General features: G+C 41.0%; 2 protein-coding genes across 6 annotated transcripts; one reads left to right on the top strand and one right to left on the bottom strand.

Annotated features, from left to right (window-relative positions):
• LOC102090529 (merlin) lies at nt 1–23,291 on the bottom strand. 5 transcript variants are annotated; one of them, XM_065037032.1, is made up of 21 exons: nt 22,879–23,291; nt 22,295–22,376; nt 21,788–21,896; nt 18,567–18,788; nt 17,535–17,652; nt 15,417–15,542; nt 14,924–15,046; nt 11,566–11,649; nt 11,006–11,074; nt 10,720–10,802; nt 9,428–9,503; nt 8,847–8,984; nt 7,121–7,195; nt 6,485–6,598; nt 5,924–6,046; nt 5,206–5,423; nt 4,243–4,345; nt 3,608–3,732; nt 2,989–3,139; nt 2,159–2,368; nt 1–1,130 (listed from the first exon to the last, which is right to left on the bottom strand). In XM_065037032.1, exons 4-21 carry the CDS (start codon nt 18,572–18,574, stop codon nt 1,095–1,097), a joined length of 1,980 nt encoding a protein of 659 aa, XP_064893104.1. In that variant the 5' UTR covers nt 18,575–18,788; nt 21,788–21,896; nt 22,295–22,376; nt 22,879–23,291; the 3' UTR covers nt 1–1,094. The 5 variants fall into 5 exon arrangements, with proteins under 5 accessions (XP_064893104.1, XP_064893105.1, XP_064893102.1 ...); XM_065037033.1 differs by having other exon boundaries at nt 23,119–23,206; XM_065037030.1 differs by lacking the exon at nt 22,295–22,376.
• Nucleotides 23,264–26,682, top strand: MRPS17 (mitochondrial ribosomal protein S17). Its single transcript, XM_065037049.1, has 3 exons — nt 23,264–23,367; nt 24,756–24,902; nt 25,948–26,682. The coding sequence occupies exons 2-3, from the start codon at nt 24,780–24,782 to the stop codon at nt 26,248–26,250; spliced, it is 426 nt and encodes a 141-aa protein (XP_064893121.1). The 5' UTR covers nt 23,264–23,367; nt 24,756–24,779; the 3' UTR covers nt 26,251–26,682.
• The last annotated feature ends 772 nt before the right edge of the window (nt 26,683–27,454 follow it).

Here is a 27,454-nt window from a genome sequence, read left to right as displayed (position 1 = left end):
TGGAAATTGAAGCTTTTTATTGCATGTAGTTTTTAATCTTAGCTTTTAGAACAAGATACTTAACAACATTAACATTCATTTTTTACATCACATGTTCAACTGTGCTACTACTACAGCTACAGCTGCATATTGTCAGCTTCCCCAGAAGTTCTCAGACTGAAGATTTACAGTGAAACAGACACTTAAACACAAGCAGAACCAGAAAATGAAAGTATGTTTTACTAACGAGGCAGACATTTTGCTGCATGCACCTCTCCATAAGAAGCAAGTCCAACTTTATCAGACACCAATAGCATCTTTTGTCTTTGTCTAGTTTGGCAGCTGTGTTACACAAAACTGGGGAACAAGTTAATGTATGCCAAGTTTGCCAGAGCAGCAAAAGCAACAAAGTGCTTGATCTAGTAAAGAAACCGGAAGAGAACAGAAGCCCTGCATTCCAAACAAAGGATTCCCCTAGGAATGAGAGCTATTGAAGATGTTCACTTTTACATCTGGAATTAAAAGCTGAGATTTCTCACAGAGAAATGCAAATCAATTAAGCAAACCAAGAAACATTTGGGCAGGAAAAAGAAAATATTTGGCAGGCAAACACTAAAATGTTGAGCAGCTCTGTGAGAGGCACATCTCATGGACCAGCCCAAAGATGTGGTCTATTGTGTAGGTAACCACCAAGCTCGTGTACATTTTTTTCCTCATCCCAAACATCTCCTGGATACTTGATAGCTATCATCTTTTCTACAGAAGTCAAGTACCATAGTAAGTCAGTGTGTAAAAACACCTAGGGGAAGAAGGTTTAGCAAGGTATAAAAAGTGTTTCTTCAAAAGTGCATAAGTAGTAAACAAGACCCTCTGGGTTTGTACATTTACCATTGTACCCAAAGACATCAACCATTTTATTCTGGTGGTTTTAGTACTCTCAGCATAGGTTACCTGCCTGGAACCTGAAGGGCACCGCTCTAACCACAGTACTATCTCTTATGCTGATGTCTGTAAGCAGACAGAGCTGCGTGAGCATCCTTATGTAGGTGCATTTTGCAGCAGCCAAAAAAAGATAACCCCCAGGTTCTACCAGTCTGGTAAGGAAATGAGCGGCTTCAAATGTAGATCACATCCGAGTCATGCTGCTGAACCTAGAGGCAAATCAAATAGGAATGATCAGTTTTTGCCCTGAACTCCTACTTAAAGGAAAGTAACTCCTTTTGGTCCAGCTCTTCCTTTATCCCCTGACTCTGTAGCTTTTTGCAAGATGCTCTGAAATAGCTTTTTCTTCCTTCTTGAAACAAGTATATTTGCCTCACCCCTATTTGGATTAGGTTAGTCTCAAAAGTTGCTTCTGTTACTTGCATCAGAAAGAGCTGCTTCCCCATCTGTTGCTACACTCAGTGGTGTTCCTTCTAGTTCTAGTTCAGCACAGAACCCTGAAGATCCAGGCCTTGAATGTTATATACTAGAGCCTCTAACTGATCCTAAAACCCCTCAGTTTTATTCATCCAAACCAGAAAATACATCAAAATTTCTTTATTCCCAATACCTTGCACAACTACCATTGCCTAGAGAAAGCTGATTTCCTTCCCACTGTTCAAGACCACATGCCCTCACAGTTCTCCTTGAATGCGTGCTAGATTCTCCAGGCTAGTGAAATTTTAAGGCAGGTTGTTTTCTCACAAGACCCAGCTCAGTAGCTCTTCATAGCTCTTTGACAGCAAATACATTGTAAGAGAACTGAACTGTTAGAAGTTTAGGCATTTACTGGTATCTTATTCCCTGCCTCTTAAAACCAGGAGACAAGCACTATGTTTTAAGGTCTCTATACCTGGAAACACATTCTTATTTCCAAGCCTGGCTGATACAAAAAATTTAACGCAGATCCTCCTACCACATACAGGCATTTTTGTTTAATCTACCAAGGCTTACAGCTTTGCATTCTCACTTAGACTATGAGTGAGAAAAAACAAGTGGCCTCAAGTTCTAAAGAGCCCTGAATTGTGCACCAATGCATGTTCTCCAAACTCACACAACAGCCACACATTGACTTGACATTTGAGAGGTTGTAACAGAGCTGGAAAACCAAACAGGTCCCTAAAGCCAACCATTCTTCACCTCTATGAACTCCACACTTTTAAACAACATTTGGGAATTTACTTACAAATCTGATTACCTTTATGATCTGCTTTCTGGTTCCTGTGCCCACACTGTTAGCAACCAAGGAATTTGCTTCAAAAGATGACTTCACCACTGGCACTGTGTGTTGAATTTTGTTGGTACAAGGCCAGCTGCTTGTAGTATTTAATGAGTAAGCAGGGAAAGGTCTTTGAAGGTTTATATCCAATGAATCTCCAGTTTCAAAGGTTTTCATCCATGATGGGGTCTTTAAAAGAAAAGAACACATGGAAATTTAATGCCCTCTCTGTATCAATGCTGATTATGCCAAAAAGAACATCAGATGCAGAGCCAGAGAATACAGGCCATCTTCTCATAATTTTTCCAAGCCTCCCTTCTCTCTCTGAAACAGTTGACTAAGAGCCATTTTTGCTACATGTGGAACAACCTGGAAAGATAAATCCAGTCCTACTCCTGTCCTGGTTCCACAAGAGGTTCTTTATATAAATAACAAGAAACCTACAAAAATCTGGGTTAGTTCCCCACTGCCTTAAAATACATCAAGACTTATGACTTCTACCAACCACAAAGCATGTGAATGAAAATGTAATGCAAACTGTGAGAAAGCACTTTTAATGTGTTAAGTTATAACAATTAGGCTTCACAATCTATAAAATTATTTTTTGCTTCTGGTACTGGTATCCCACCAGGTAAAGCTTCTTGGATTTCATTTTGACATGAACTTTCCTTGTCTGTGTTTACACTTTTAACGTTTTACTCTCAAGGGTATTAAAGCAAGTGCCTTGAACTGAAATAGAGCAACTACCTTTGGCACACACACTATTCTTTTACTGTTCATGTCGAAAAAATAGGTGTTTGGGAACATACATTTCCTATGGAGCGATCCAAGGATCCCAGTACTTCATTCCAATGAGAGTAAAGCCCAGACTGTTTTTCTTCTAGTTTCAAAGCAAGAATTTCAGACTTCAGTTCTTTCAGTCGATCTTCAAATTTTTTACTCTTTTCTAAGTAGTCTAGCCTGTAATTCACACATCGGAGACAAAAAGTTTCTTTGCATGACATAGCTCAAAAACAGGTGTGTGTGTATAAGGAGGAAACAGGAAGATTTGTTTCATTTCAGGGTTTTTTTATGAGCAAAATGAACATATTTGATACACTAGATCAAGGCAATACCACACTTCAACACTAGAGGGAAAGTTCTGTCCTCTAACATGCTGTTTCTCCAGTAAACTACTTTGCCCCTGACATAATGCTCTCCAAGACAGAAGGGTTCTGGACCTCTCATGGCTTGATGCCACCAGAACACTCTGTATAAATAACTGGTGTTACACAGACAACCCACAGCAGCTCAGTAAAAGACTTCCACCTGTATGTCCAAGTAGGAGGCCATCCCAAGTTATTAAAAGAATAAACTGTGATTCCCAGAGATTTTTTTCCTTTCCATGATTAACATTTTCATTTATTTACATCATAAACACACTGATACCTTTCTCTCTCTATCTCAAAGGATAGTCTCTTGAGGTCAATGTCCTTCAAATCCAGCTTTATGGATCCTTTGTCAAAGTTGGCATCTCTGTCAGTTGGCAAGGACTGTGGGTACTTGACCATGTGCTAAAAGAGGCAAAACAGGCACTGTCAGTAATAGCTGATTGGTTGGGGGGGTTATCTCCCCAGCTTCTCCAAGGACACCATGTTGAGCCATTTTATAAGTTAGCTATGGATTCTGAGACACACAGATGTTCCTGCAGCCTCCCCTCTACCTGAGTGTCCTGGGATGAACCACTGAAGTCCACAACCCATAGATCCAAGGGCATAGAATCACTCTGACTGCAGTGTTCCTATCTATTTCTCAGAGAAATGAAGGCAAGAGAATCTCTACTCCTTAAGTCCCAACACCAGCCCTATTTTTAACTTTTGTCTTACCTTTATCGTTCTGACTCACTGCCCTGAACAAACAGCATCCATCCTGGCCACACTGTGTTTAAGTCCTGGTCCTATTGGTGTTTGTCCCTCAGCTGGATGCAGACATGCCACTACTCAGCTTGATGGGGGCTATAAAAATGCAATTAACATCTGACTATCTCTGAAGTTGAAGTGGTGACCAGTGAAGTAGAAACTTACAGGATAATTAAGCTTGGTTATGTCTAAGAGTTTCTGCTTTGCTTTCCGTTCAGCCTCTCGGGCTTCATGCAGATCTTGTTTCAGATGCTCTGCTTCCTTGGCTCTGTAAGACAAATATCCTGACATGAATGGTTAATGATTTCCAGTATAAAACAACACATGGATTTCAGAGCTACGCACTTCACTAGCTTCCAGAGAACAAGATCCATTACTGCAAGTGATTCCTTTACCTAAAGACACTTGCGGTAGGATGGTTACACAAAGAACTGGACACAGCATGACACTTTCAAGGACAATCCTGCACAAACTACATGTATTAACATGTTTTTCCTACTCCTAATTTCCGTGGGCTCAGTTATGACCTGCTGATACAGATTCTCCAGGCTGTCAGAGATCCTCCCTGGCATGAGGAGAGGTGCAATACATCTGCTCTTTATTTTGGCAAGCTTTTTGGCAGTATCCTAATAGCATAGCAGTATCCCTAATAGCAAAGTTAAACACCCTCTGTCAACACTGGTCTGCTCTGCACCTTCAGGCACCAGTGTCTTATGGAACATGCAAACACTTATAGCATGGTTTACATTCCACATGAGTTTACTTGGTTTACGCTTCTCAAAGATCCAAAAGAGATACAAGAGACCATCACTTCATAGTAATGAATGGAAACAGCCTCATAACTCACAGGGTATACATGTTTCAAATTAGATAGCTCAGTACCCCAAAGCTTCTGCATTTTGGATGTTTAACACTGAAGATCTCTAAAGCCTTGCACCAAATCCTCTATAAGCTTCTTGACCTGCATCATAACCATTGGTACCAGGTGGAACAAACAAGGCACGAGAAGGCTGAGTCACTCTGAAGTGTTGCTTTGGGAACAATCACGGCCTCATGGACTTAGCTCTGAGAATAGCAGCACTCTCCACCCAGAAGGGACCACACAACCCCGACTCAAGCAAATCTTACCTCCGGTCTGACTCCTTCACCAGCTTCACTGCTATCAGCTCTGCCTCCCGCATCTTTTGCTCCATCAGGCGTTTCTCCTCCTTGGTTTTCAGAGCTGTGATCTCCAGCCTCTGTCGCTCTTGCTCAGCTTCTGCAGCATTCTGAGCCAGCAATTTTGCTTCTTCCTCTGCAATTTGAGCTTTCTCAGCCAGTAACTCTGCTGCTTCCTGGGATCGGAGCTAAGAGGAAATAATTTCTTAGTTACCATGTCCAGCATCTACAAAATCACCCCTGCAGAGAGTCAGGAAGAGGACATATTTCCCAAAAAGATCAAGTCAAAAATATTATTCTTTAAAATAAAAAGTATCATAAACATAATTGTAAGGTTTGGTGTTCTTCCTTTGCTCCAGAACTGCCCAACTTCTTTCCTCCCTCTCACCTCTGCAAAGAAAGGAGACAAACTCAACATCAATCAAAAACTTCCAATTTCAGCTGTAAGGTTGCTTCCTTTCTTCCCTCTTTGCCTGAAAAAAGCACTGTGAATCAAACACGAGGAGCAAACAGAGGTTATGGCAGAGAGTTCTCCCCAGTACTCCAGCGCGCCCCCTCCACCAGCACTCAAACTCTCCAGCCTTATCTGAGCCATAGCTCCTGGTGTCTTGCAGGAGACAAGAAAAAATGCTTCCAAGCTAAGAAAGCCCATCAAGCACAAGAATATTCAAACTAATGCGCTACTCACCAGGGCCTCATTGGCCTGCCTGGCTTCATCTTCCAGCTGGAAAAGACGCCTTTCCAGCTCTTCTTTGGCTCGCTCGGCTTCTTCTCGGAGCTGCTTCTCCCTGGCCAACCTTTGATTCTCCATCTGGAAATAGAATGAGCAATACCTCAGTTGTGGGTTTGCAGCAGAATCTCATCTGGGCCTGAGGCAGCACAGCAAACGCACCTAATGAAGAACAGGCTGCTCTCTAGCTGGTGGACTGATACTCACCAGAGATGCAATGATGAAGCTGCCGGCACTTTGCAGGACAGAACTCCTCTAGCGGGTAATACTGGTTATTTCAGACTGCTGAGAGAGCACTTGGATCCATTTGTTACGTACCCCAAATCTTTGCAATCACCTATTCTGTTTCACAAACACATCCTCCAGTGCTGCATACACACTAGAGCTGTTCCCACATTCAATCCTGCAGCAGCACTTTCTCACCTCCCACACACATATTGATGCAACGCATGGACAGCAAGGGCACCAGCCAGAATAATAATCAGTGTTTTCAACAATATAGGAGCAGAAAGAATCTACCTTTTTTCTAGCTTTTTCTTCCCTGGCTTGTGCTTTCATTTGCTGGATCTCTATTGAGTCTACTTTTCTTCTCCTCATAAACAGGTCATGGTTTCCAATGCACAACTGCAAAATCTGAACAAGAAAGCAAATGTTATTTTGATGAAAGCAATAGATTTAGGCCAAGAGTATACAAGATGTAGCTGTGGGAATGGTCACCTGTGGTGGCCCCTCCACAAGCCCATTGAGAAGTGAGCCAGGCCCTGTGGTTGTGTTAGGAAGCAATCAGAGATGACAATTGGCCAGTTGGTCCCTTCCTTATTGCTTCTCCCACGAAAGGAGAGGCAGTAGATGATTCAGAATACACACCATCCAGATAGGCATGCACCTTTCCATACACTACATCCTCCCCTTCAGGTATCTGGATTTACCTTTGTGATTTGGGCCTTTTTCCATATCTCACTCTCCACCCATCATTTCCCCTTCCCAGAGAGGACACTCATGCACCCTGACTTCCCAGACAGAGCAATCCTCAGGAAAACACATGAAACTCAATGCTCCCTGGCCCCTCCACAGGTTTTACAAACAATATTTCTCACTCAGATATCAGTCAGTATTAACAGGCTCAGTTTTAAAGAAGGAAAGCAGGACACTTACCAATTTGTTCACTTTGAGTTGAGAGGAAAAGAACTTGAAGACTTCTGCCTTTTTGTCAAGGGGTTTAATAGTTAACTATCCAGGCAAAAGAAAAAAATAAACACAGTGAGAAGATGTAAAAACAAAACTGAAGCTATTGATACTACTGCAAACTTCAGCCCTTCTCCACTTCTCTCCAGGGAAGCAGTGATTTATGCTGCAAACAAGGGGAGAGTGATGCAAAAATGTTTTGCTCAAAAGCATCAGAACCAGGGCTGTTGCTACACAGGTTCCTCATCTGCTCCCATAGCAGGTGTTATAAGATAAAGCCAATTTGGATGGTGGTTTTCATAATACCACCTGTGCATTGCAAACTATACCAGGAACACTGGAACAAGTGCTGGTTATCAGGAAAACAGAATACATTACTAATCCCCAGGAGCAGTCATGTTCTTAAAGTCAGGGAGATGTCAAACACCACTCTGAATACCAAAATGCATTGAGGGCCTGAAGGATCTGTTCTTCTGACCATCAGGTAGCAGCCCTGGAGCTCCTGCTTTCTCACATTTTCAGTGCTGTCTCTCAAGCTGTTTCCAGACGACATGAAGGGCTTTTCATGCTGCCAGGTCAGGACACGCTGTTTCACTTCGTACATTGTGCTCAGTTTGGTTGCATAACAAAATACGGCTCCATTTTTCAAGATCCTGTTTTCTGTGACTCATGGGTTAGCTAGCACTCTATTCCTATAATTCATTTGCAATGCAATGTATAATTTCAAGCCATCATAACATCCTACAGTTTGTTTTACCCTGTAGGTAACAACTGGTTGAACATGTCAGTGAACATACAGGGCTGCCCAGTTTCCCAACAACAAGGAGTTAGAGCAGCTTATTCAGAGACCAGAGAAGAAGTTTAATGTCATTAAGGACCAAAAACTTTCTGGAGGTCTCCTGTAGGCTGCCCTGCCTGATTGAATGTATGTACATCTAAGTCCAGGCAGCAAATCTCATCCTCAATGTTTCTCAAGAGGCCCACTGAAAATGGAATAGGCTGTGCTGTCCTTTGGCTGATAAGTTCCAAGTATTTCAGTATCAATGTACTTTTTTCCTGGGTTTTTCTGATTACAGCCTTCCACGTAGCCACATGATCTGTCATGAGACTAAAATCCACCCACTCCCCACTGTACTTTCTACAAGTAAAAGACAGGCTCTGAAATGATAGTGAAATTGCAAAGGTGGGGTTGTGCTGAAGACTGACATCCTGCACTGACAGACTGGCAGAACTCAGGCAGAAAAACATCTACATCTCCCTGCATCTCCTCTTGCCAGCGTGCTTCAGACCTCATCTACAAGGACAGCTTCTGCATGTGAAAATGGCATTAAGTCTTTACAGATCATCTAATTCCTGCTGAGATAACTGAAGAAAGTCACGGTGGCATTCATAATATAGTATCTGTTTTCAGAGATCAACACACTTGTTTTGCAAAGGCCAAGCAGCAGGGAAGGAACCACAGCAGTGCTTCCACACATCTGGAGAGCTCAGAGCAGCCTCTGGCTCTTAAGGGAACTGAGGTTATGCAGCACATCTGAAAGGCAGGTCTGTTATTTTTAGTTTCATAACAAAGCTCCCTAGGATTTTCCCCTTCTCCCCCAAATTATTTAAACAGAGACAGCTTTCAGCCTGGTCCAAGAATCCCAGTCCACACCCATGCCCATACAAAAAGAATAATATATCAAAGCCATCATACCTCTTTCTCACTATAGGAAATGTTTCTGATAGCACTCCACTCAAACGACTTATTTGGAGAAAACCTGTTATTAATGCTGTAGATATGAATCCCTTTGGCATCCACTCCAAGTAGGAGATCAGTATGGTTTTTATTTTGCTAAAAAACAATAGATATCAGTAAGTACCATTTATGGTTACATTAAACAACCACAGACAAGAACCACACTTATTCTAACAAATGGATATTTATCAGTATTTTTAGGAATTTTATGTTTCCACAAAATATTACAAATGTTGTCACTGCTAGCTAATATACCCAGCCCTCTAGGTTGACTTCAGCAGCTCAGACTTTGAGTTTATTTTTCCTTCCTGTTACATACCCAGAGCTACTCAAGATCTTTCTCAGATTGTAAAACATTAATCTTAACTGTTTTATCCACCTACTCATTTAGCAGGCATGTAAACCAAGTCGGGACAACCAGTACACAGCCCACCATCAGCACAGAGAACCAGGAAGAGTCCCAGATCCAAACACCTTGGAGGATTTTAAAAGGACAGGACATCTACAGCAATGGAAAACTGCTAAAATAAAGCACTTACAGCAATTGGAAAATAATTGACACCATACATTTCCAAGTCTTGGGCAATTTTCAGGTAGTTCATCTCAGCTTCATCCCTAGAGAATAAGACCATGATTATACTTGGAGATTCCAGCCTTTCTCTTCTAGCTGGCAGTACATTTCCCACTTAGCAAAGAACAGGCAATCTAGTTCTTTGTACTTTTAATTTTGCCATCTTACTCTCAAAAATAGAAAAAGAATAATAAAAACAGCATCTCTAGAGAATAAAGACAGTAATGCTGTGCTTATTTTGAATCATGTATAGTGTAATCTTGATTAAAATTCAAGTCCAGTCTTATCCTTGTGTTAGTTTTGCCACTCCATTATTATGTCAGAGACCAACCCTACAATTGCTTTCCATGACATGAGGATATTTCCTTCAGGAAATGGAGTTCATTGAGAAATGAGTCCTGAACAAATTCTAAACAGAGCTTTGGGCAGAGGCCAAAGAAATGCAGGAATCTCTGCACCTTCAAGGTGAGGCATCAGTAATTCTTGAGGAAAATATTCAGTAAAAATAATGCTAAGAAGCATCTAGAACAGCCAAAGAGAAATTTAACCCAACTATTAGGAAATGCTGTCTCTGGGTGCCAACAGCTCCTACTTGTTTAATTGAATTTCCAGGCACGCTGGATGCCTTGAAGCAGCTGGATGTCCACATGGATTAGCACTGAAACTCAGTCCAGGAACTATGATGCTGCATCTTAGCGTTTCAGTTCCTTGATAAGTATGCTGACAACCTTTTGAAGCATGATTTTCACAAGGTTTAAAATATCAGATTCATTCTTTTTATTCTAGGGGGAGACTGGCGTGATGTGGCTGCAGAAAGGCAGCTGCTGCACAGGGCAGACACACCAGCAACTCCAGGGAGCTAATGGCCTTACATGAAAAGGCTGAACTCTCAGGGCCAACTGCAAATTCAACAAAACTCAAACTTGCTGCAGAAACTTCTCTCTGCCAGCATATATAGACCCTGATGAGACAGAAGTCCTGACTTAGATATGTTAGGTCATGAAGCTCTACAAGAGCAGCCAGCTTCTCTGTTCACTTCAAAGCAAGTCCAGTTTACAAGCACTTGGAGCCTTACACAAGACACTTTTTACCCCAGATAAGTGGGGGAGTCTATCCTTAGTCTAAATGAACCTATTAACATCACAGCTTGGAAACCAATGTTTCTTTGCTCACCCTACAAAAGCCAAGTTTGACTGAACGCAGCAAATAACCAGTTACTGAAATGTGTGAGATTTCAAAATAATGAAATTATTTCAATACCTGGCGATACCCCTGTGCTCAGCATACCAAGCAGTAATCTTTTCTTCCCACATCTCTGCTGTCAGCTGATACTGCCTGAGGACCTGCAGAGAAAGGAAGGAGTTTGGTTTCCTTTCACGATCCAAAAACACATGCTACCTTACCTAAGCAACATGAACACAGCACTGCAGTTCACAGCTCGGTCATTTTGCCAGGTTCAGGGCAGACACAAACAGTTAATCCTACAGCAAGATCTGTGCTGCAGAGTAGATTCAAATATTGGTTTTTATACAGAAAAGAGACTTACCCTTTTGGGTAAAAGCTCATCATGGGCTAGAAAGCCTGGTTCATGAAAATTTGGGTCGTAGTCACCATACTGTCCCAAGAAAAGAAAAAATATTTCAGTTTGTTACACCCAGAATGCTGAAGAACTTGTTGCTTGTAGAGTTTGACATGATTGCTTGAGACAGATTGTTTTGGTTCTCCCACATACAAAGTAACATAATAAACAGCTCCCCTGATCTGAACTGTCCATGGAATTTACTTCCAGTCTTTGTGCTATGCAGGTGGCTCCAATACAGCCACTCCAGTGGCCTGTAACCTCCACTCAGCCTGCAGCTCTAACTTTTGTTTAGAAAAACAGGAAATAATTCCATCTCGGACCAAGATTATATTAAAATGTTATGTCCAAAGAAATCCCTTAAGGTGTGAAAGCACAGTATATAACACCAAAATCCTTGTAGAGGGCATCTAATGCTTATTTTTCTAGCTGCGCCTGTACCTCCCAGGATGACCTACTTTAACAGCAAATTTTAACACCACACCATGTATACGTGTTAATAAAAAAAGGCACTGCTGTGCACAAACCTTGGCCTGAACAGCATAAGAAGCCAGTAAAACTGTTGCTTCTGGAGAACAATAGATTTCCTCATCCAGTATTTGTTTCTTGACCTAAATCAAGAGGAAAAAAGGAGCAAGTTAAGGAAGCTCAAAATGAGGCCTTATGTCAAGCTTGACATGAAACTAGACATGCCCAGACTATAACTTGGCACCAAACATTACCATTATGAGTTAGCAGCAACAATAAAATGGCATTCAGAAACACAGGAAGCCTTTACTTATTACATTTAATGAAAGAAAAAGAAACTTTGGAAAGCAAGACAACTCAATGAAAATATAACCAGCAACTGTTAAATTTTCAATCTAATTATACAGTTTAGAACAACAGGAAAAAGCCTTTTCCATAAATCAGAGGAAATTTTTCAATCTCATCTCATTAGTCTTTTCATTATTCTTTCTTCATACAAATAGAATTAAGGACCTTTCTCATCGTCCCTTTTACCAACACATATCCCAGAATTAATCCATACCATCTTTACCTTCAGCCATAAAAAGGGCAGGTGAACTCCTCAGCTAGTGCAAATCAGCATAATTCCTTTGTATTCAATGTACTAAATGGTCTATGGAAAACAGCAATTTGATACAGCAAACAGTGATTTGACCTCCCATTTAAGATGACACTAAAGAGCTACACAACTACAACAAGCACAAAGGTAGTTTTGCTGCAAAAGGTTAGCTTTACAAGATGTAAAACATCACGTTTTGGGTTGGAAGGGACCTCTGGAGGTCACATAGCCAAAGGACATCCAACCAGCCCAATTGCTCAGGGTTGTCCAGCTGACTAATACTGACAAGGACATACTGAAAACCATAATAGTGTGTTCTCAGGATTACCAGAATGAGAGAATGAAGGAAACCCCACAAAGGGAAGCTGCCTCAAAGCACTGAATTTATTCAAGTGTACTGGTCTAAGCACAACAAAACCATAGGGGCTTAAAAGTAAAAGCTCAGTATAAGTGGTAAAGAATCCTCCTTTTCATTTTAATAACCTATGCTGCTGCCAAGATCAGAGGTGTAATGGTTTGTAAGATGTTGCTTGATTTAAAAATCAGTTGGGTAATTTACTTAAAAATCTAAAGAGAGAAGGGGAAATTAATCTCACAAATCCTCCTCTCAGGTGTGATGTACTCAGACTACTAACAAGCACAAGACAAAAAAATTCTGCATAACACAGTGTTAAACACAAAAAGAAAAATTACTCAAGCTACCTTTACAAATACACTTTGTAGGTACTGTGAACTGAAATGAACCATCAAGAAAGTTTTTCTTTAAAATTTAGTCTCTAGTGAGCACAATATATAAACCTGAGCTTAGTACAGGGAAAATTCTTTCTAAGCTCTTAAAATGGAAAGAATGAAAAGACTGAAAAGACCTTTCTTCCAAATTGGAAAGCTCCAGCTTTCATACTCCATAGTACAAATCATACATTTCAGAGTTCAGAGCAACTTAAGATAGATCCCCCATAAGTGTCTGGGGGTTTTTTCTGATCAGTTGTTACAAGGTTTTGTTATATTTGTGAAAGAGAAAATCACCTGATCTTTAAACATACAACATTCAACTCTAGTCATTTACACTTATTCACACATTTCGCAAAAAGCTGTTATGCCACATTAATTTGTAAAGGTCTGAAAAGACAGCAGGGCTGAAATCTGCAGGCATCCAGATGTCCGTACATGTTTTTCCTATTAGCATCCAGGTGCGATCTTGGGTTCTTATAGTCAGGAAACTTTGCAAGTTCAAATTTGTTTCAGTCTTGTTTTTCTACTTTGGAATGAGAGGAATTTGCTAATTGCGTATCTGCTAGTCAAGGCAGGTTCAAGGAGAAAAGAAAAAAGTGAAAAAAATCAGGATTAAAAGGCAAGGAAAAGAGTTCTGCCCCTCTCATTCCTTTCCAAAATTAGCTTAAAAAAACAAATTGCCAAGTGGTTTAAGGGTTCTGGATGAAGTTCTAGTTATTACATTAACCCTCAGAACAACATTTTCCCATTACTTCATTAACACATGCTCCTCAGGGAACAAGTGTATTTACTGTGTTTATTTACAGATGCAGACAGTTTATTCCATACACCCAAGCTGCTTGCACAGACACATCCTGCTGAAAGCCACCAGAATAAAGCAACACCAGAAGGCTGTAACTTGCAGAAGACTCCACAGCAACTCAGGAGAGAAGCTGTATGTCACAACAATTGGAACAAAACTGACCAAAAATGACCATCCAAAACTCACTTGCATGCCCATTGCTACATGTACAGCCTGCAGCTATGGCTTTTACTGGTTGATGCAGCTTTATTTTGATAACAAAGAACTGCACTCCAAGAGTTTGCTCCTTCGTTTACTTTAAGAGAGCCAAGAGAACCCCAAATTTCTGACACAAAAGAAAACCAAGCGGCAAATAAAACTGCTTCTGCAAAGCTACACGCATCAGTGCATATGTGTGGTTGATTTTATTACTTTTACTGGCTTCCACCTCATGGAAATTTGTAAGCAGCACCATGGTGTGCAGACCAGGTACAGAGATAGGCTGTAGTCAGAGGTCTTGTTCCATCTACACCTGATATGGGTAAAAAAGCTGGTTGTCCAACGGTTTATCACCATTCCTTCCTTCCCCACTTTCACAACTGCCACCATAATTGCCTGTGTAGTCACTCCCCCACACAGTGCACACATCTAATAACAGGCCTCTTCTAATCCTGCTCATTCTGAAAGAACTAGGTTAGGGAATGGTTACACCACAGGCTACACCAGCAGGTCTAAGACAACAATGACAAGGAGCTGTTGAGACTCTTCATCCACCTCATCTGCAGCCAGAGCAGAAGCCACAGTCCTCAAGAAAGCTCCTTCAGCTGATAAAATGATGGTTTCACTTTATAAATCTCAGCAGTGATCAGTTAGGGCAAAAGCCTCACAGTTATTCAATCAGTGCCAGCCTTGCATGGATTTTTTTTTTCCAAACACATACTATAGGAATAAAACAAACCCAGAGTAGCCAGGTGTGGAATTACCACCCAAACATCCAGGTGTAAAAGTCATTTTACATGATACTACAGGCCTCAGGAATTTAACTCCCATTCCTATCACAAACAGTAAGAGAAGCCATCAAGAGAACACAAAGCCAGCAGAAGGCAACCAGCATTCAGGTTATCAGTACACAAAACATAAGTCAAGAGAGAGGTTTGTATTTAATATAAATGAGATCTTTACACAGTCATACAGCTGAAGCCAGCAGAATCATTCTGAGACAAACAGCTGCCAATGAGATCAAAGACAACACAAAAGGACTGAGGTAAATACAGAAGGAATTCATAGTCAAAACACTGTTCCTGACCTGAAGGAAGAATAAATGCTGGGTAATTTCCTGTAATAGTTCCTCTTCTACCTTCTCTGGGTAGAATTTAGCCAAAAAATGAAAGCTAATGGGATCTTCTTTGGGGATTTCTTGATCTAGAACCTGTTCGAAGATGAAATAAAATCAGCAGTAAAAATTGTACATAAGTGTCTCAAAAATAATATTCCAGAGGAAACTCAGAAAACAGCCAATAATCCACTGAAAGCAACTTTCCCATATTTTAGAAGTAAGGGTAATGCTGAGCTTTAATCTAACAGCAATCAGTGCATATAGAGGCGATTAGTGTGCCACACTTCACATCAAATGCCATAGAAGCAATTAGACCACATTACCACAACAAACTTTAGTCTTAAAAAATGATACCATCTAAAATTATGAGTTGTCATATAACACATTCCTTTAGCTCCTGAGCTAAAAAAAGTAAATCTTTCTGTAAGTAGAAAATTGCCACACTATTTTTTGTTTCCTGTACCTTTTTGTCCATCTTTAACCAGGTGCATATTCCTTTCATTGTGTACTGCAAGCCGAAGAACCACGTCTCCCTTAAACCAAGTGCTCGGCACACCAGGTCAAACAAGTCCTTTCCCTTCCACTTCATCTAAAAATGAGAAAGAAAATTAAGAAAATCAGGTATATCTTAAATGAATTAGTTACATTTTAGCCAAGGAAACCAGGCTACCATTTGCTTTACTCCTATGAACTCTTCTTTACCTTTGTCTTTCCAATGAAAGATCCCTTTTTTTGTCTACAGCAAAGGTGCAGTAGGTCCAATGCTCTACCTCTTCTTTCTCTCCTCCAGAGACACATTTACAGGGCAGCTCTGGTCATTTAACCATTAACATCAGGCATTTTATGAGCACAGAGAATGAGGATTGTGCTATTGATTCCCCAGGACACACCAAGGCTTTATCAATATTCATTAAAATGTTACGCAATAGCTTATATAAATTGGAGAGACGATGAGGGGAAACCAAAGGAGTGTCAGGGCACAGTGTACAAATGCCAAACAATCAAAGCAAATCCAGTTTTCACATAGCTCAGGTATTTCAGTGGCACCAAGCCCAGTCTTTATGCTACTCAGATTTAAATGAACAGGAGCCTGTCTTTTAGAGTCATTTGCTAAACGGGCTCCATGGAGAACAAACTTTGATTAAAGGTCCCAAAATTCACACATATGTGTGTCATTTTTTCACTGAAGAGGCCGCACATCTGTTTCTTCTATTTAGCTACACGTTAAAAATATTTTTTCTAATTGAATGGGTCAGCCACTAAAAACTTAATGGCAAAATAACACAACTTTTGTGCAATATTTGGATGGAAAGCAGGAAATCCTCCCAGCAAAAGAGCAATATCTGGGGAGAAGGGAGAGTTGGCAAAGGAAATAATACATCAAGCTAGATTTGTTAACAAGGACTCTGATCTCTAAATCTTCCAAATCCTTTATTTTCACAACTCTGCAAGTATTCTAGGTCAGTAAGGCACAGAAGTACACTGTTTGTGACTATCTATACTGTCTCTGAGGGACCTAGTAAATTAAATACTAAATGTCCCACAAGGCAGTCAAGTCTCTCATCAGAATATGCAGTCCCACTGCACCTCAGTTTTCTACCTCCCCAAAAAAACCTGTCTTTTTTGCTACTGCTGGATGATTAGGAATTAATCAGGCCCAGTTCTGTCTCCTCAACAGCAAAGCTCAATTCATTTGGCAACTGATGAATTGCTATATGTTTTCTTCCACATTTTTCTGCAGTCATAATTTCTCTATCTCCAGCAGTTCCCTTTCCTGCTGGAACTGAGGGGCCACAACTGGACACAATATTCCAGATGTGGTCTCACCAGGGCAGAGTAGAGGGGCAGGAGAACCTCTCTGACCTACTGACCACCCCCTTCTAATACACCCCAGGTACCATTGGCTTCCTGGCCACAAGGGCCCAGTGCTGGCTCATGGTCATCCTGCTGTCCCCAGGACCCCCAGGTCCCTTTCCCCTGCACTGCTCTCTAATAGCTCATTCCCCAACTTACACTGGAACCTGGGGTTGTTCCTACCTAGATTCAAGACTCTACACTTGCCCTTGTTATATTCCATTACATTTTTCCCTGCCCAACTCTCCAGCCTGTCCAGGTCTCTGGATGGCAGCACAGCTTCCAGTGTCAGCCACTCCTCCCAGCTTGGTGTCATCAGCAAACTTGCTGATAGTGCACTCTATTCCCTTGTCCAAATCATTGATGAATATATTGAATAATACAGGCCCCAGTACTGACCCCTGAGGCACTGCACGAAATACAGGCCTCCAACTGGACTCTGCCCCATTGACCACGACTCTCTGGCTTCTTCCCTTCAGCCAGTTCCCAGTCCACCTCACTACCCGGTCACCCAGACTGCACTCCCTTGGTTTAGCTATGAGGATGCTGTGGAAGACTGTGTCAGCTCTGACCCAACTTCTTTATCCAATCTGGCAGTGTCTTAAAGAGCCATGTCACTTACAGAAAGATGATTTTGTGGAGAAGTGATGATCTGAACTTCTCAAATGTATGCCTTGCTAATACCAAGGTCAGGCTCCATCTCTCTAGGATTCTTGAGGACACTTACCTCACAGCTGAACTCCATCTCAGCATCCACTGTTATAATTTTGACTTTAAACGTCTTTGGTTGTTTCTTCTTCAGGCCTCGGATGGACATATTTTTCAGTTTACGAGGATAGCCACACCTGAAATTAAACATGCATCACACTTACAACTGGAAATTCAGTAACATTTTCTTGGATAGATTCCAAAGTAGGGTGAGTCCAAACTTGCAGAATAAAGTCACCTTTAAATATGCATTTTTGTGTTCAATAAAGGATGTTGAAACAACAAAAAAAATCATTTGACCTTTATTTTAAGGAGCAAACTAAATTTAAATTGCTCCCGTCTTTCCTTAGACATCAGCAAACGCTGGGCTCCTATACTACTAGAAAGAACATCCATACAGTCACCTGTATCCATGCAATTCAGCAGCGTCTCACAACAAAACTCTGCAGTGGATGCATGTTCACAGTTGCATGAAATATCTGGGTTTTGAATAACGCCACCAGGAATATGACGTTCCTCATCACTTTTACATATCCTAGGAAAATTCCCATTCTCAAAGGTCTCTGTAGTTTGTACCAAATGACAGTCTGAATCTGCACTATGCAGTTCTCATGTCTACTTCTGAGCACAGGAATCAGTCTGAAGTTTTCTTTTTATTTCTTTATAAAACTAATAGCTCTGACTTGCACAACCTATATTGTATCTATGAACTATAGAGGTCAAGAAGAGACAGGCATTCTTTGCTTCCTACAATATAAGACTATTACAGTGTGTCAGACTTTGAAACTCTCCTTAAGGAATTCCAAAATAAAGTTCTAGTTTAATCCGAAAATTTCCATTCGTTTGTACCTTCCGGGATTTTATAAAATATCTTGTAACCTTCTTTGCTTCTCTGAGCTCTAAATTGGCTTCCAAATGTACTGATCATTTTCCACTTACTTTTTATGTGCCCCTCATCCAAAAATGTCAAGTAGCTAAATAGGAGGCAAAATACATATGGAAATGTTTATTTTCAACTCGTGTTGAGACAGAGAACAGATGAGTTAATTACCAAATCATATGGACATCAGCAGCAAAGTTGAGAACAAGTACTTTTGATAACACAGAGTGGGGAAGTGAATCTCGGGAGGAAATTCATCTGACAGCAGTTGAGGAGTCCTGTCCCTCCAGCTGGCTGTGGTAAAGCTTCTGCTCAAGTCTTGTTTGGTTTGGGCAATGCTCTTCAGGAAAGGTAATGAGCTAACTGGAGAGAATCCAAAGTCTAGAAAATAATCTGTGGTAAAATGAAAGTACTGGTTAGTACAGGGAATGGACAAGTGTGGTGAGCCGTCTGCTCTTCATGACCACAATGGTTAGGACAAGGAATAATGGGCTTAAATCACAGACAAGTTGCACGCCGAGAAAAAAAATCACTAACAATACTATGATGCTGGAAAATCATAGGATGAAATTTCTATCTTCCTGAACTTCTGTCCAAAACAGTTTGCCATTATCTGCTCCCACCTCAAGAACAGGAGGAACTATCCACCCCCAAAGCAGCCATCCCAAACTGGTCCTTGCCACCAGCTCACACCACCTAGAACCAGTGCAATCCCAGGTGCTTTGAGGACAGACACATTCACAGTTCAAATCCCATCACCCCAGGGGACACCCTTGTTCTCAGGAAATATTTCCTTAAAGGAATGGGCTGCATTTCCTCTGTAATTTAGGCAACACCTCAGCACACACTACCTAGCAAAGCTCAAGTCCTTTCTATATAGCATAGAAAACTGTTTTCAACTAAGGGGAAAGGAATATTTAGAAACCAATAAATGACCACAATAGTGTGGTTTAATGTGAGCACAGTAATATTGACAGGGAGAGCATCACGTGAAGGCATCCAAACCAGCAGTAATTATGCCAGTAATTTTTTGATCTCTGATCTGCAAGCTGCAACACAACTAACAGCAAAACTGTATTTTAACCTGTTATACTCCAGACGTCTTTCCTGTCCAGTTTTCTTCAATATCAGAGATTTGCTGTAAACAGTTGTGTCACTGAATACAGCAGTTAAAGCATGAGAACTACAAACTAGTATACAACATTGAAAATAACCCCTTCTCCTATTAGTTCTAGAAGCAGCACCAATAGCTGAAGACAAAGGAGGAAAAAAGCTTCGCAATTCATTTTAAATATGTAATTTGAAACAGCCAATTGAATTAAATAGGAACCTGGAGTTAGAGCCAGTACAGAACATTCTCAAAGAGTTTCATATGGAAAATGTTGAACAGAAAATTGAACGACTACAAAAAAAGTATTAATTTTCACAAAATATGACAAACACACCAGACCCTTTCATTTTAACTTTGAAGTTCATTTCTTTTTTATATAACCTGGTTGAAATGACAATATAATTTGTTGAACATTTCCAATAGCATTTTTTTCCCTTTCCAGAATTTTTATTCCATGGAAAAGTACATTCTGACTCACAGCAAAAAGACATTTTTGAATATCAAATTTTCCCAAGAAATGTACACTGCATTTTAATCAATTGCACTGGTAAAGAAATAGAGAATGTTTTCACACTGAACAGCCTAAATGAATGTCAAATACTGACAACATAAGCAAAAGCACTTAACAGCCAAGCTTTTAGAAAAATAACTTCTCCAAATAAGTGAAATCTCACCAAATAAGACAATCTGGGTTTGCAATCTTTTGCTTAAATGCAAAAGCAATCCACGCTAGATCCTCACTAATAACAACTTAACTGTGAATCATGTGCAACTTGTTTCGAGACAGTTTCTGTCACTGAGCTCCAGTGGTTTATTTCTGCTATTGCCAAAGGGATCTGAGCTCAAGAACCACATGCTGCAAAATGCGATAGATCAGAGCACATCATAACCCCACCAAATAACACATTAATTCAAAACAGGGCAGGGTGATAAAAGATTCCTGTCTAGCTAGAATCTGGGAACAGATAGTTCAGGAGCCATGGATGTCCACAGCTTCTCCTGTACCTTATGAAAACCAGCAAAAACCCAATAAAAGCTTTGTTTGATGAGGGAAACAAATGTGCTGATGAGGAATATCACTTGCGGGAACTAAACACTCCTGACTCTGCCTTTTAGTGTGTTCGCATCCAAGATAAAAGCAGTGACATCCAGTAGCTCTGAGGGGATTATAGTCACTTCCCTTCTTGACAATGAGAAACCAACACCTGAGCAAAATGTGGGGGTGCGAGGGAAACTGGGACCAGCAGCAGCAGCAAGAAGAACTGGCAAGGTGACTCTTGCAGGGACTGATGCTTATCGGTGTCACAGCACTACACACTTTATCCAAATGGGAAATAACCCACACATCAGATACCACTTACTGTAGTAACTGAAAGTCCAAAGAGAAAGAAAAGGAAACCAGCGTTTCCCCCAAAAGCTCAATAAATCCACCAGAATTCATCACATTAGAGACAGACACAGAGAAATACCTCAGCAAACAGGCTGTAATTAACCTGCCCAAGTGTTACAATTTACTTTCAGTTTAGCATTTCCAAGGTGAATAGATGGTTTGCAGGGCTCTCCACAGGATATAACGATTTCCCTTCACATGGCGCTTGCTCTCAGTGACTATTACCATCCAACCACACTTTGGGCAGCCACACTCAAGTGAAAAAGCATCTGTTCTCACACACAAAAAAGCCAGCAGCACTTTTTAAAGTGAGATCTCCTCAGTCTCAGCTGTAGACAGGCTAGGAATTAATGATAATTGGTAAAGCCCCCCTTACACCCCCAAAAGCAGGATCAGCACAGCAACTATACCATCTGTTGGCAAAGTCCTCACACCAGCTGGAAATATAAAACCCTTGGGAGCAGAGTGTGGCTTAAAGAAACAAGGTTTAGGAAGCACTTAAGAGCCACCAATAGAAGATGCTTGAAGCACCAACTGCAAAACTACATTAATGCAGATAGCACTACGATTTGAAAGTCTCCTGTCACTGCTGAAATATTTGCTGCAACTCTTAATCACAAATTCCCCCAACTCATTATGTTTCTTCCAGTTCCTGAATTTCTATACCTAAGCATAGAAATTAATGCAAGCAATTTGAATGCAGACAATACAGGAAAGTGTTGTGGGCTTTTTACAGTTGTTGACTCACGCTTCTTGCCTGAGCTCCCTGCCCAAGTAACAATTTAAGGAAATAATTCACTCTTTTAAAATGGGTCAGCAATACAAAGGTTTTTCTTACCTCTCAATCTAAAAAGTTATTATCTAAAGTCACCAGCTGGAATCAAGACTTACCTTGCAGATCATTTTCTGAACAAAGGTAAGAAGAAAAAAATATCCTTTTCAATCCAAAGCTCCGTATTTCTCAGCAGGCATCAATATCCAGCCATCACAAGTTCTGCCACTGAAAATAAAATCCAAGAACAACTTTTATACTTGATCCCCTTTCCTTTGTTTCCTATGAACTGCAGCATGTTAGCGCCCTCTGAAAAATCAAAGAATTGCTTTCCCAGGTGATATGAAAAGCTCTTAACCATTTCCTGCCCAGGCCAGCAAGACTCCTCCCAACTTCACTGTAATTCAAGCAATAAGGCACTATAACAAGAGAAGCCCATTAATCCTGACTTCAATATCTGTAAGAACTGATAATAAACTTCCAAATAACTCTTTTGACATATTTGATCAGACTATTTCAACAGTGTCTCCAACCATACAAAGAATAGCCTGTTCTCACCATGCCCAGCCACCTTAAAAAGGAGAAGCTACACAGTGTCATCCTATTAAGTAAATACAATTCCCTACCTGCCCTCTTCCTGTGGTGAGAGATGATGGGACAATAAAACCTGAAGACAACCAGCCTGAAAAGTGGGCAGCAGCCAAAAATCTTGCCAGTGGAAAGAGGTAAGTGAACACATTTAAATTAAAAAACAAAAAAACCAAACCACCACACACAGCCTCAACCTGAAGTCACAGGAACAGAGACCACAGGCTCCATGAGCCACCAGGGGCTCATTACCTTAAAGGTGACGGCAAAGTCTGGATTTTTTGCCATTATTCAGACTGTACAGATTTTTTTTTCAATTGTTTACCTTAGATATGGATTTAAAGAAACTGTACTTTTACCAGTGTATGGATAAGCAAGGACACTAGGCCAGCTCTTACTTCATATATGTTACAATTACTTCAGAACTAAATGGAAAAATATTCAAGACTTTGTATATTTATTTGGTATATTTACATAATTTAACAGCAGGTGGAAGAGCATAAAATTACTTGCTGGGCAAACAGGTTCAGTGCCACAGGGACAAAATGAGCCTGTACTCACCCAAGAGCTTCACCCCCCCAAAATGTAGAGTGAGAAACAGCCCCTCAGCTCTCACACCCACCTCAAGCTCCTTCAGCAGCTGCAGGCCAAGGCCAGCCCCACCACACCACACATTGCTGCTGCATGAGGTGACCCAGACCAGTTATTTGTACCAAAAACTCAGGCTGGGTTCAGCTGTGTGAACCCACAGCAGCCAGAGATAGGGCAGGTCTCCCCACAGACAGTGGCTCGCTGAGAAAACAGGACCTGCTTCCTCATTGCCCCTACCCCCCTCAGTCTAAGGGAGAAAAAAAACCCTCACTTGCAGTGACTTTGGCCGCTTGCTAAGCGCTGTGACAGCCTCACACACAGCACGAAGAACACAATACAACCACCCCACCCTCCTCCACGAACGCCAGCGCGGGCTCCCGCGCTTTTAAACATTCCCAGGAGGCTCCGCCCCGTCCCGCCACTGGCCCCGCCCCGCTGCCGCGCGGCTCTTCCTGCTTCGGCTCCGCCGCTTCCGGCTCCGTCTCTTTAAGGCCCTGAGGCGCGGCGGCCGGTGCTGCCGGTGAGGGGGGATGGGGCGGTTGTGGGGAGAAATGGGTGGGGGGTATGGGGCACTCGCGGGGATGGAGCTGCTCTGTGGGAGGTGGTTGAGCTGGGGCCCGGTGCCTGCGAGACAGGGCCTTTCCCTCAGCCCTGCCGCTGTGGAGGTTGCTGGGGCTGGGCCTGGTGCGGAGGGCTGTGGAGAGGTGGGGGAGAAGGCTCTAAATCTGTATAAATTTCCTATTTTATTCTCCTATTCCCTATGAGAGATGTCTTGTCTAGCTGTCTAACTCCTGTCCTCCTTATAGCTCCCCTGTGCTTTGTGGTTATTGCTTATTTTGTACCTGTTTGCCTCTCTCCAGCCTGGTCACAGTGTGGCTGGTGGTGGCTCGTCCTGTTTTACAGGAGAGCCTCTCATCCTGACTCCCTTCTCCTGCCCTGTGGGTCACACAGCTGAGTCAAAGATAGTAAAAGCAACCCCAGGTGTTGCTGCTTGGAGCACTTTATCCTGTGGATGTGTCTCTGCGTTCCTAAACTTGTGTTTGGATGTGTTGCAGTGTCAAAGCAATTGTTAATTAATGTTGCAAAATGGATAAAATGGGGCACTCGAGAGATGTCAGCTGTGTTTAACTGTATGTAACTGGGTGGGAGACAAAATGGTCATTGGTCTTCATCAGTTTTAATATTGGTTCAAGTCTTCTAATGCTTACATGTCTATTTTGTTTGTGACTCTTGCAAGGGTGGTACAGGAAAGCTGTCACTAATTAAACTAAGTAAGTAAGGTAATGGAGTGTGATTACTGCCAGGAAAGAGCTAACTCAAAAGTGATTACGCTTCCTGTAGATCAGGCATCTCTTTGATATGTCCTTTATATTTTGAGGAGTTTATTACCTCTTGTAGACTTTTGTCAGCTTGACTAATAATCGGGAGCTGCACAGGAGTAAATTACGTGCTGACCAGAAGTGACAAGCTTCTCTCTGTTTGAGTTAACATACACAGACCTGGGTAACAGGTGTCCAGCAAAAACAGCTGCTGGAGTATGAGGTAAATTAGCAGTAACTTCTGCAGCTGCACACATCTGTCTTGTGTATGTGATAATGGGTATGATTCACAGGAACTTTTGGACATTGTGAGATAAGGATTCATCCTCACACTGTTATGTCTATTTTCACTACCATCCTGAAGTAACTTTCCCTGGTAACTGGGGGCATGTTCACATCCTTTCTTATACTGTACAACAAGGCTGAGATAGTGCAATATATGGAGTTCTGAGCTGTTTGTGTTTACCCTGTTTTTCCCACAAAGCAACCTAATTAAGCTGTTAATCTGAAATGGAAATCCTAATTTTGGTAGTGATCAGAAACTGCTTATTTCTTTCTTAAACTAGCATGTCTGCTTGCATGTTGCCAGGCACTGGATGACCATAACTAAACCATGTCTGTACCACGTGGAGCTGTCCATGCAAAATGGATAGTCGGGAAAGTCATAGGAACCAAAATGCAGAAAACGGCCAAAGTGAGAGTGACGAGGCTGGTGCTAGATCCTTACTTATTAAAGGTAAAAGCTGGTTAACACCTTGCCTTGCATGGTAATTTTTGTACTGTGTGGAAGAATGCTTTACTGCTTTGAGTCTCAGAATTTTTGGCATCTCTTTGCAATGCAAACTCTTTAAGGAACTTGGTAATGATTTGGTTGTGGGGGTGACTGCAAAGGATGAAAAGCAGTTTGTTGTGAGGATACCTCCTTACGGATTATCTGCTAAGTGTGTTTCTTTGGAGTGCTTTGTTAATGCACTCACTTCATTTGCTGTTGGTTGAGAAGGTAAGTTTTTGTTGTTCTATACATAGATTTAAATTTTCATCTTGGAGTATGCTTTCTTTTGGAAACTTGACATTGTATCAGTCACTTTTACAACAAATTCTGTAGCAGTTTTCCTGCCTGCATAATCATACTTGGTATTTGAATCTGTACTGTGATGTGCTACACAACCTTTGTCTTTATCACTTCTTGTCAATACATTTTAGAGATTTAAAAGAAATCAGTATTTAAAAAAAATCGGTATTTTCTCCACTTATAGAAAGGGAAGCTGTGCTACATGTAGGTGAAATAATTTACCGTTGGTGACCAGAAGATTAAGAATAGAGTCAGGATTAGGTGATGATCTAGTGGATCCCAGTATGAAACTTCATCCAGTAGAAGAACCTGTTAATTTTTTATTTAAAAAAATAAATCTGATTTCTGGTGTTCCAATAAGAAAAAATATTGACTTTTTAGATGAAAGAAAATTGAGCAAGAAAAGTCTCAAATGACGAATTTCAAAATACTGATTTCAGGGCTGGTGATCTTTAGACATATTAGGATGAATAAGAATTAATATTAGTTCTTGAAGTGTGGGCTGCACAGGGAAGTCATTCAGCTTGTGTTCTTCCTTGGGAAAAACAGCAGAGTGTACAGTTGCATTTATCTTCATGATCCAAACTGAATCTCATTTAAAAAAAGACTTCTCCATAGTGTGATTTAGTTGGTTCTTTATTAACTATATATTTGTCAATTGCTTAATTTTGAAATCTAATGCCAAGGCTTGCTTTTTTTCCTTCTACAGTTCTTTAACAAACGAAAAACCTATTTTGCCCACGATCCGTTGCAGCAGTGTGTTGTTGGAGACATTGTTCTTCTGAAAGCTTTGCCTGAGCGGAGGAGCAAACACGTGAAACACGAACTGGCTGAAATTGTTTTCAAGGTTGGAAAAGTCATAGATCCAATAACAGGAAAGCCCTGTGCAGGAACCAGATTCCTTGAAAATCTGTCAGATTCAGAAAATCTGACGGAGGCAGATACTACTTATCTAAGTGAAAAACTTCAGGAACTTAAAGTTTGTTCAACAAATAGTGGGGAAAAAGTTTAACCAGAGGGCTTTTCAGCTTGTCTCTGCCAGGGATGTTTGAGGCCCTGCTGGTTTATGTTAAATGTTTCAGTGAAATCTGTAGTCAAAATAAATAGTAAATATATAGTTGCTTATAAGAACGGATGTGGATGTTGCAGCTTGATAGGTACCTTGACTCTAAATTAAAATACATAGAAAGTGTGAGTTTAGTGTCAACACTTCATTTTGTTTCATGTAGCTTTGCCCTAATCCTTGACTGTTTCAAAAGCTGGTTGTTCACTTGAATGACTCTTCTGTATTGAGAAAGACAAAAATATAACTGTATAATGTTTAAGTTTGGTGGGAGGGTCATTATATTTGATTGTTCTGTATTTCAGACAGTCTCTTGTGTTTTGTAGGATTACTTAAGATAATGCTATTAAACCTTTTGAAAGGAAGTGTAGAATTTTAAAACCAGCTACCTGCATGTGTCCTTATTTCCTCTTACAGTTGCTCCTTCCACATTGCAGTATCTTCTAGCTTCCAAAATCTCTAACAAGAACACAGCCACTTGCCTTTATAATGGCCATGAGAATAAAGACTTTGGGCAGCTTAGCATGGTTGACTTTGTAACCTGTCCAAATGAAGTATGTAATATAAGAAATTCTTTTTGAAGTGTCTAAATATCTCACTGGTCTTTAGGATCAGAAGGTAAATTTGGTGTGTCTGAACAGAGTTCCTGTGACCTAAAATATCCTACTTTAAGAAACTGAGCCAGCTTGCACTAGCAAGCTCTTAGTTGTGTTCTCTTCTATTGCCAGTGGTGTAAATCTGCCCTTTACCTTCACTTGTGGAAAATCAGTTTTAGGTGCTTGCAAACTGCTAACACAGTCCTATTGAACTCAGCAAATTATTTGGGCCAGGAAGAATGAAAAACTTCAATTTTCTTCAGTGCTTCAAACCAAAAATTACTGCTTTTGGAATGCTGGTCCTCAAGTGCTATCCTGTGATGTCTCTGTGTAAATTAATAATGTGAACATGGTCTCTGACTTTGAGGAAGTGTCTTAAACATGTGCCTGTAGGTTATTCTGGTTGATACGTTTGTCAAGGTGGTTTAGGTTTATGTAAATTACTCAGTAACTGTGGCTGCCTGATTAAGGCCCTTATTGAAGTGGAAGGAAATCTGGGCTCTGCCTCCTGCTTGGGTGGATGTAAAATGTGAAACTTTATCCCCAGCAGAGACTGA

The sequence above is a fragment of the Columba livia genome, chromosome 20 (genome assembly GCF_036013475.1).
Source record: "Columba livia isolate bColLiv1 breed racing homer chromosome 20, bColLiv1.pat.W.v2, whole genome shotgun sequence".
Classification (NCBI taxonomy): domain Eukaryota; kingdom Metazoa; phylum Chordata; class Aves; order Columbiformes; family Columbidae; genus Columba; species Columba livia.
The sequence above is the reverse complement of the archived record's forward strand: the minus strand, read 5'-3'. Positions and strand labels throughout refer to the sequence as shown.

What these genes read in the sequence shown, in the direction of transcription:
- LOC102090529 (XM_065037032.1), bottom strand. An exon ending in CTTATGCTGTTCAGGCCAAG is followed by an intron (nt 11,075 to 11,565) that starts GTTTGTGCACAG and finishes TTCTTGGGACAG; the next exon opens with TATGGTGACTACGACCCAAA. An exon ending in GGCAGGCCAATGAGGCCCTG is followed by an intron (nt 5,424 to 5,923) that starts GTGAGTAGCGCA and finishes ATTTCCTCTTAG; the next exon opens with CTCCGATCCCAGGAAGCAGC.
- MRPS17 (XM_065037049.1), top strand. Translation starts at nt 24,780, where the DNA reads ATGTCTGTACCACGTGGAGCTGTCCATGCAAAATGGATAGTCGGGAAA. An exon ending in TAGATCCTTACTTATTAAAG is followed by an intron (nt 24,903 to 25,947) that starts GTAAAAGCTGGT and finishes TTCCTTCTACAG; the next exon opens with TTCTTTAACAAACGAAAAAC.